Source organism: Thalassophryne amazonica, chromosome 12 (genome assembly GCF_902500255.1).
Source record: "Thalassophryne amazonica chromosome 12, fThaAma1.1, whole genome shotgun sequence".
Lineage (NCBI taxonomy): Eukaryota > Metazoa > Chordata > Actinopteri > Batrachoidiformes > Batrachoididae > Thalassophryne > Thalassophryne amazonica.
In genome coordinates, this window is record NC_047114.1 from 4,668,266 (window position 1) to 4,678,445 (window position 10,180).

Here is a 10,180-nt window from a genome sequence, read left to right on the forward strand (position 1 = left end):
TTTACTCGCCAGTCTGGACATTTACTGCAGTTTAAAGTCTTTGAAAAACTCCACAGTATAGTTAGCATCAAGTTAACTGGCATAGCTTTACTTCTGCAGTGGTTTGCTGAGTTCACTGTGGAAGAAGGCGCCTCAAAAATGAGCATATTTTTACTAATGGACGGTCATTAGATGTTTCTTAGTTGCTGTTTTATAAGATAGTGTATATGATGAGCTTCCATTCCTGCCCACAAAACTGTCGTTCAACAATAAAACACATTTTGTTCAAACATAAATGGTGTAACTTCTTTTTGTTGTTTTTTTTTATGAAGCCTGCACAGACACAGTGAGGACAGACTGGAAATCTCTCTCACTTTCTTAACTCTGTTGTTTGTTCATATCTTTTTTGAAGTCTTCTACTCCCATGTGGATCATTGCTCACCACCTGGCTCGGTCCCTCGCTTGGGAAGTCAGCTGTCATTGACCCTAATGGCATGATCCACCCACTGAAGCTGCTTCTTGATGATGACACACTTGATGCTCTGGAGCTTGGCTTCAGCCAGGACACTCAGGATTTTTATGAATTTCTCTGGAGAGCTGGTTTTGCTCAGACTCTTCCACAGTAGTGGGCGTGACACGCTGTTGAACATCTTTCTCGAGGCGAATGACTGGCGGTGTTCTTGACAGTTTTCTTGTAATTGGTGGAGAGTGAAGATTGGGTCTGTTATCTTGCTGGTTGGAAGCCATGCTGGGTTTCAAGGAAGGATGTTTTCTGCTCTCAGATGGCTTTTGGCAATCTGTGCAAGAAGATTGGAGTAACCTTTCCTGGAGTTTGTAGATGATGACAATCGGTGTTTTTCAGGTCTGTGGTCATTTCTTCTTGACTCCAGATTTTGACACTGAGATAGTGCAGCTGGTGTTGAAGAAAGCGACCTCCTCCTTTAAAGACCCCAGTGAGAGTGTTGTTTCCCCCTGGAGCTTCAGTGTTTTTTGTGCCTTTAAGGGCAATGAGAGTTTCTTCGAAAGCTGATTTTAGGAAAACAGCCTTAAATCTGGCAAGATGGCAAATACACTTCTGGATTTTAGGAAGAAAAAGAAACTGTTGTACTGTCCAAAACCTACATTGTTTTCCTGCACTTTTTTTTTTTTTTTGCTCACCTGTGAGAAGGACTGAGGTTCAACCACATGGTGGCAGCAAAATGCAACTAGAGAAGTCTTTATTGACTTGAGCCACTTTAGACCACATCAGGGCTTTTTTTTTAAATTTCTTTGAATTTATGAATGATTTAGTCTGTTATGCCAATGTTTAAAAACACATTTATATTTTCTCTTGTTAGAAGTGAAGTTAGAGCTCAATTATGCACAAATCATCACTAGTGGAGCAGATAACTGTAACAAGCGTTCATTTCTGGAAAAAAGCACTAAAATTGGCACACACACTCTTTAGACATTACTCTTTTGGGAAAAAACAAACAATTCGCCATTAAAATTTTCAACAGGCAGCCAGGGTGGGGTCAATCGAAGAATTACACAGGGGTCAAAATTAAAAGATGCTCCGATCTGTATATTAAAAGCCAAGTGGCCTCTGTGTACATGTATGGGCCACACGGTGGGTTAGTGGTTAGCACTGTTGCCTCACAACAAGAAGGTCATGGGTCCGATTCCCACCTGTGGCTTTTCTGTGTGGAGTTTGCATGTTCTCTGTGTTTGCGTGGGTTTGCTCCGGTTTCCTCCCACATTTAAAGACATGCAGGTTAGGTGAATTGGAAAATTCTAATTGTGGCCCTGTGACAGACTAGCGTCCTGTCCTGGGTGTACCCCGCCTCGTGCTCTATGACTGCTGGGATAGGCTCCAGCCCCCCGCGACCCTTAATTGGACTAAGCGGTAGAAGATGGATGGATGGATGGATGGATGGATATTTGTTGAGGTCTCCCTTGCAAAAGAGATCTCAATCTCAATGGGGTTAACCCGGTTAAAAAAAAGGTTAAATATATGCGTCTGTGTGTATGTCTTCAATCACGGACAAACTGGGGAGAGCTGACATTTACCATTAGGTATGCTTATGTATTTTGGGTCAAACTAGAGCCCATGGACCCCCACGGGCAACATGCTAGTCATATTGAAAACTATACCACATTTATCTGATCACAAAGATGCCAAAAAGGTATAGTTTGTACTGTCTGTGACTGCATGTTATGGAGTTATGGGGTAAAAACAGCAAAAACGCTGACAAAGGTCAATTTTAGTTTGTACAGTGGTCAAAAGTAAAGTTGCTGTAGTTTTGGTAAAAAGTGATGCAAATTATTGGTTGAGTTAATAAGGTTTTAAAAAGGACTAGTTTGCACCATGTGTCATGCTTAGTTATTGTGTTGCAGGGTAACATGTCACATGTCATAGAATCCAGTGGGGGTCGACATTGTTTGACCTTTACTTTGGAGACCAAACATTCAACACAGTCAAAACTATTCCATTTATTCATCCTATTAACTCAACCAATAATTTAATAACTTACACCCCTTTTTTAACAAAATTGGAGCAACTTTAACTTTTGACCCCTGTACAAATTGAAAGTCGCTATTCCTGCTGTTTTTACCCCATAACTCCAGAACATTCAGTCACAGATAGTCCAAACTATACCTTTTTGGAATCTCTATGATCAGACAGATAATGTTGTGTGGTTTATAATATGATTGGAGGATCTTTTAATTTTGATCCGTGTTAAATTGACCTGGCCGCCTATTGAAAATTCAAGTGGCCAATTGTTTTTTTCAAAAGAGGAATGTCTAAGGAGTATTTGTGCCAAATTTGGTGCTTAGTATTTGAAAGATTCCTCTGTAAATATTCTGTTAGCTGCTGCACTACACATGGTGGAGCTGGAGTGATGATGTGAAAAGGAGGACAGTTATGAGGAGTGAAGGTCATGATAATGATGAAGAGGATAATGAACAGGTGATGAGGATGAGGACATGGAGAAGGGGGATGAGAAGGAGATGAATGAGGAGGAGGATGACAATGAGGGGATGGAGCAGGGGGAGTATTATAAAGGAACCTGATGATGAGAAGGAGGACATGGAGGAGGAGACGAAAGAGGATAATGAGGAGGATTATAAAGAACATGATGATGATGATGACGGTGATGAAGATTACGAGGACATGGAGTAGGAAGTATGTCAGTTATAATGTTGGATGTCACATCAGTTATCATGTCTGTTATCACGTCAGTTATCACATCGGTTATCATGTCAGTGGATCCTTCTGACTTTTGGGGTTTTAAGCAGGAGGTGTCAGAAAAGTTACCAAAGGTTACAAGTTATCATGTCTGTTATGTCAGTTATCACATCAATTATCATTTCTGTTATGTCAGTTATCACATCAGTTATAATGCCTGTTATCATGTCTGTTATCACATCCGCTATCATGTCTGTTATCATGTCAGTTATCACATAACTTATCATGTCAGTTATCACATCGATTATCATTTTTGTTGTCATGTCAGTTATCACATCAGTTACGCCTATTATCAGGTCATTTATCATGTCTTATGTCAGTTATCACATTGATTATAATTTCTGTTATCACATCAGTTATTATGCCTGTTATGTCTATTATCACACTGGTTATCATGTCTGTTATGTCGGTTATCACATCAGTTATTATACCTGTTATCATGTCTATTATCACATTGGTTATCATGTCTGTTATGTCGGTTATCACATTGATGATTATTTCTGTTATCACAACACTTATTATGCCTGTTATCATGTCTATTATCACATTGGTTATCATGTCTGTTATGTCGGTTATCACATTGATTATCATTTCTGTTATCACATCAGTTATTATGCCTGTTATCATGTCTATTATCACATTGGTTATCATGTCTGTTATGTCGGTTATCACATCAGTTATTATGCCTGTTATCATGTGTATTATCACATTGGTTATCATGCCTGTTATGTCGGTTATCACATCAGTTATTATGCCTGTTATCATGTCTATTGTCACATTGATTATAATTTCTGTTATCACATCAGTTATTATGCCTGTTATCATGTCTATTATCACATTGGTTATCATGCCTGTTATGTCGGTTATCACATCAGTTATTATGCCTGTTATGTCTATTGTCACATTGATTATAATTTCTGTTATCACATCAGTTATTATGCCTGTTATCATGTCTATTATCACATTAGTTATGTTTGTTATGTTGGTTATCACATCAGTTATTATGCCTGTTATCATGTCTGTTATCACATTGGTTATCATGTCTATGTCGGTTATCACATCAGTTATGCCTGTTATCATGTCTATTATCACATTGGTTATCATGCCTGTTATGTCTGTTATCACATTGATTATCATTTCTGTTACCTTGTCAGTTATCACATCAGTTATGCCTATTATCAGGTCAGTTATCACATTGCTTATCATTTCTGTTATCACATCAGTTATTATACCTGTTATGTCTATTATCACTTTGGTTAACATGTCTGTTATGTCAGTTATCACATTGATGATCATTTCTGTTATGTCCGTTATCACGTTGGTTATCACACTGATTATCTTGTCAGTTATCACATCAGTTATGTCTGTTATCACGTCAGTTATCACATGAGTTATCATGTCTGTTATGTCATTTATCACATTATCATTTCTATTGTCATGTCATTTATCACATCAGTTATTATGCCTATTATCAGGTCAGTTATCACATCAGTTATCATTTCTGTTATGTCAGTTATCACATCAGTTATTATGCCTGTTATGTCTGTTATCATGTCAGTTATCACATAACTTATGTCAGTTATCACATCGATTATCATTTTTGTTGTCATGTCAGTTATCACATCAGTTATGCCTATTATCAGGTCAGTTATCATGTCTGTTATGTCAGTTATCACATTATCATTTCTGTTATCACATCAGTTATTATGCCTGTTATGTCTATTATCACATTGGTTATCATGCCTGTTATGTCGGTTATCACATCAGTTATTATGCCTGTTATCATGTCTGTTATCACATTGATTATCATTTCTGTTATCACATCAGTTATTATGCCTATTATCATATCTGTTATGTCAGTTATCACATAACTTATGTCGGTTATCACATCGATGATCATTTTTGTTGTTACATCAGTTATCACATCAGTTATGCCTATTATCAGGTCAGTTATCATGTCTGTTATGTCAGTTATCACATTATCATTTCCATTATCACGTTGGTTATCACACCGGTTATCTTGTCAGTTATCACAGTTATATCTGTTGTCACATCAGATATCACATCAGTTATGTCTGTTATCACGTCAGTTATCACATCAGTTATCATGTCTGTTATCATGTCGGTTATGTCATTTATCATATTGATTATCATTTCTATTGTCATGTCAGTTATCACATCAGTTATTATGCCTAATAGGTCAGTTATCACATCAGTTATGCCTGTTATGTCTGTTATGTCAGTTATCACATAACTTATGTCAGTTATCACATCGATTATCATTTTTGTTGTCATCAGTTATGCCTATTATCAGGTCAGTTATGTCTGTTATGTCAGTTATCACACTGATTATCATTTCTGTTATTACATCAGTTATTATGCCTGTTATGTCTATTATCACATTGGTTATTATGTCTGTTATGTTGGTTATCACATCAGTTATTAGGTGATGGTCTAGTGGTTAAGGTGTTGGGCTTGAGTCCAGAAGATCATGGGTTCAAATCCCCGCCTGACTGGAAAATCACTAAGGGCCCTTGGGCAAGGCCTTTAATCCCCTATTGCTCCCGGTGTGTAGTGGGCACCTTGCATGGCAGCACCCTGACATCGGGGTGAATGTTAGGCATAATTGTAAAGCACTTTGAGCGTCTGGTACAGATGGAAAAGCGCTATATAAATGCAGTCCATTTATACAGTCCATTTACTGTAAAAACTGTGAATTCCCCTGTCTCTGTGACCTGGATACGTAATGAATGAATGAATGCATCAGTGTGCCCTCTGTTTTCTCATTGCATTTTCTATTTGCACTTCTTTAAAAAACAGATTAAAACTGAAAGCAGGGGGGATTATTTTTGTTTCAGCAGGACAGATTTGATGAGATCAGTTAAAGATGACGGTTTGAACAGAGTGAAGAGAACATCAGAGAAAACCACAGGAACGAAGATCTGACTTATTTTCTTGTCTGAAAATCTGCTGCTGCACTTCATCATGAAGCTGCAGCTGCAGATCAAAGCTGTGACGCTCAGAACATTTACAGCATCTTTGTAAACCTTCATCAGTGATGAAATCCGAGTGACTCAGAAACGTCTTCATCATCTCGCTCACTTAATGAAAAATGGCTGTAAAAGTGATGTAAATTCATCAAAAAAATATAACGATAGCTGTGTTATATGATATGAAAGTTTTTTTTCATGAAATTTGAATTTTAATGCAGCCCTTTCAGTCACATTTTTTAATTGAAAATTTTTTACCTTTTTTATTTTATGGTGTAAATAACATAAATAATCCATCATTTGTTGATACATGTTTATGTGACATAAATCACATCACCTGTGTCATTTAAAGATGTTTAATTTATTTGTTCATTAATACAAATTATTGGGTGTTTTTTGTCTGTAAATTGGCAACAAATGTAAAATTGCTCACTCATTATTTAATCAAATGTTCTTAAGTTTAGTTTATTTGTGTTTTTAAATGAGGATTTGTTCCAAAACAACATAGTACAATATTAATGATTTGAACCTCCACCATTAAAATAGCAACATAAAAACATGATTTCTGCAGCAGATTTATATGTAAACATGGTGTATTTATACAGTTTGATGATATATTTATGGGCCATATAGGAAGAAGTTGTTAAGGTGACAATTAACAATTATGACCCAAGTAAATTTTAATCACCACAGAATCAGAAGTAAAAACAGCAAAAATGACTTTGAAAATCAGTTTGACTATTTCCTGTTTTTAAAACGTCACATTTCATATGGAAACAGCCGTTAATGTCATGCTTGTTTTACAGTTTTGTCAGAGAAAACATTTTTGAGATGACATTTTGGGGAAAAACACTTCTAAAAATAATCACGGTCAAACGAGTCAGAGTTTGTGTCCACGTGACGCACTGTAACGGTCTGTTATTACCTCTTATTAACTGTTATTACCTGTTATTACTCGCCCATCAGCGCACTTTTAAGCGCAACTGACACATCAGTACAAAAGTGTGATGATTTTAAAGAATCACTTTAGTCCATCTGTGAGTAAAGTACCAGGACGCACGAAGACAAAAACTTCAATAAAAGTGGTTTTATTCTCAAAATTAAAAAAAAAAAAAATCTATCAAAGTGGAAATGATACATATTTACACTATTATAATTTCCCATGTACAAATATACAAGAAATATACAACAATAATTATATAAATATACTTCAGGAAACCTGTAGAGACACTTTTAAGGCTTTGATTGAATCGTTGGTGGATGTGACGTTAAAGACACGACGGTTAGTTAACGGTCATTGTTTGGACTCAGGAGGTCCAGATAAGCTGCAGACACAGTCCTGGTGTGTAAAGAGGAGCCATTAGGAGCTCATTAATTAACCCCCCCCCCCCCCCAGATAAGGCAGCGCGCGCGCGCGCAGAAATCCATAATTCACATTGTGGGAATGTTCCGGTCCACGCGGTTCAGACCCGGGACAGGGGCATCTGTTTGGGGCAGGAGACCGAGCTGGCCGTGCCGGACCTCCACGTCAGCCCGGTGCTGACGTCACTGTACATGGAGCCCGCCGAAGCTTTGCTCCCCCAGCAGCAGCGCGTGCAGAAAGTCCTCCAGGAGTCTAGGGTTTTCCCGGACCAGATCCACGCTCCGGACGTGATACCCACCAACAGACACATGAAGTACTTGAGCATGAACACGGCGTAGTCCGGCTTCTGCCGGCTCCGCTCCGTTACGCACGTGCAGTTGTGCGTAATTTCCCACGTCTGTCGGTTGTGCTGCTCGTAAAAGTAACACGCCACGATGACTGTGGCCGGAACCGTGTAGAGAACTGTGAACACCCCGATCCGGATCATCAGCCTCTCCAGTTTGTCGGTCTTTGTGCCGCCCTGCTTAATGACGCTCCGGATCCTGAAGAGCGACACGAACCCGGCCAGCAGGAACATGGTGCCGATGAAGAGGTAGATCACCAGGGGCGCCAGGACGAACCCCCTCAGGTTATCCAGGTTCTGGTTCCCCACGTAGCAAATTCCTGCCACCGAGTCCCCGTCCACGGAACCCAGAGCGAGAACCGCGATGGACTTGATGCTGGGGATGATCCACGCCGCCAGGTGGAAGTACTGCGCGTAACTGGCGATGGCCTCGTTCCCCCACTTCATCCCCGCGGCCAGGAACCAGGTGAGGGACAGGATGACCCACCAGATGGAACTGGCCATGCCGAAGAAGTAAATGAGCAGGAAGACGATGGTGCAGAGCGCGGGCCCCGTGGTCTCGTAGTGGATGTGGTTCGCGCTGCACGCCACCTCCTCGTGGCCGGCGATCAGCCTGACGATGTAGCCCACGGACACGAACATGTAGCAGGCGGACAGGAAGATGATGGGCCGCTCGGGATACTTGAAGCGCTCCATGTCGATGAGGAAGGTGGCCACGGTGGCGAAGGTGGAGATGAAGCACAAGACGGACCAGAGTCCGATCCAGAAGGCGGTGAAAGTCCGCTCCTCCGCCGAGAAGTACGGGCTGTGGCACGGCACGGCGCAGTTCAGGATCTGACCCGTTCGCACCCGATTGTGCAGCGGGTGGCTCTCGCTGCTCACCGGCACCATGGGCGCGCGGCAGAAACATCCCTTCTCGCACTGCGCCGCCGCCGGTTTGACTTTCCCGGCCGTCCCGCGGCCGTACGCGCTCTTTTTGCGCGAGTTGTGGGACTTCAGCGGCTGGTTGGTGGGCTTGGCCGGCACCGGGGAGGCGGTGGTCTGGCTGCGGTTGTAGTCCATGCACAGCGTGTCCTGGTTGCCCTGCTCCGGCAACAGGTCGCACCTCATGCGGTCCGGCCACGGGAAGCCGTACTGCCTCATGAGCGGCGCGCAGCCGGCTCTGGCGCGCTCGCACACGCTCCTGCACGGCGGCAGCGGCTTCTTGTAGTCCTCCAGGCAGATCGGGGTGTACATGCTGCACAGGAAGAAGCGCAGGTCCGGGGAGCAGTTGATCTCCACCAGCGGCCAGAACTGGTGCACCTCCAAACCCGCCTCGTCCTGCGTGTCGTGGTGGAACTGGTTCGGCATGTAGGTTAAGTTGTATTCGATCCCTCTGCACAGCGGCACCGAGATCTCCTGACACTTGGGCTCCTTGGCGGCCGCGCACGCGGAGCCGTGCAGTACCAGGCTGAGCAGCACGAGCACGCTCCGCTGCATGGTGGCTTCCTGTGCGCGTCACTCCTCCGAAGTGCCCGCGGACTCTGCAAGTCGGTTAAGAATCCACAGCATCTACAGGACGCATTGTAAAGTCTGCGGAGCGAAGTGCCAACAAAAAGGAAAAAAAAAAAAAAAGAAGGAAAAGTGTACTTCACGCTAACGTGCACGTGGACGCTCTGCGTGCCAGTGACTGAGGAGCTGCGGGGTGCGTCTGGTTTTATATAGGAGCAGCGAGGACCCGCCTCCAGCGGGGCGGGGGGCCAATCTGTCAATCAAGTGGCTCTCTAAAGGTGTTTGTTTTTCAAAATGTGAACAATAGAAGCCATTAGGCTGTCAATCATCCTCCTCCCCCAACTAACTAACTAACTAACTAACTAACTAACTAACTAACTAACTAACTAACTAACTAACTAACTAACTAACTAACTACCTACCCAGGTAGTCTTTATAGAAGTAAAGCTGAAATGATCAGTTATTAATATTAGTCCACAAAATGATCATCAGTTATTTTGATGATCGGAACAGAAGGTTCCCGTTTCCAGTCCCCAGACCCAATCTCCATGTCATGTGTTGCATCACGAAGAGCATCCAGTGTAAAACTTGTGCCAAATCAACATGCAGACCCACCTGAGATCTGCTGCGATGACCTAGACCGACAACCGGCCTGAATTGGGTCGCAGACTGAAAGGTCCGCCCCTAAAAATCAGTCCGCCTTTTGCATCTGCACATGCGTCATTTCGGACCACAGCAGCTCTCTCTTCACCCAAAGCAATGAAATGGATTAATGGGATTATTAA

At 42.0% G+C, this 10,180-nt stretch overlaps 1 protein-coding gene across 1 annotated transcript; it reads right to left on the bottom strand.

The window, feature by feature from the left end:
- Window positions 1-7,581: 7,581 nt before the first annotated feature.
- On the bottom strand, window positions 7,582-9,696 carry LOC117522216 (frizzled-8-like). Its single transcript, XM_034183607.1, has one exon. It carries the CDS (start codon window positions 9,381-9,383, stop codon window positions 7,662-7,664), a length of 1,722 nt encoding a protein of 573 aa, XP_034039498.1. The 5' UTR covers window positions 9,384-9,696; the 3' UTR covers window positions 7,582-7,661.
- Between the last annotated feature and the right edge of the window lie 484 nt (window positions 9,697-10,180).

What these genes read in the sequence shown, in the direction of transcription:
- LOC117522216 (XM_034183607.1), bottom strand. Translation starts at nt 9,383, where the DNA reads ATGCAGCGGAGCGTGCTCGTGCTGCTCAGCCTGGTACTGCACGGCTCC.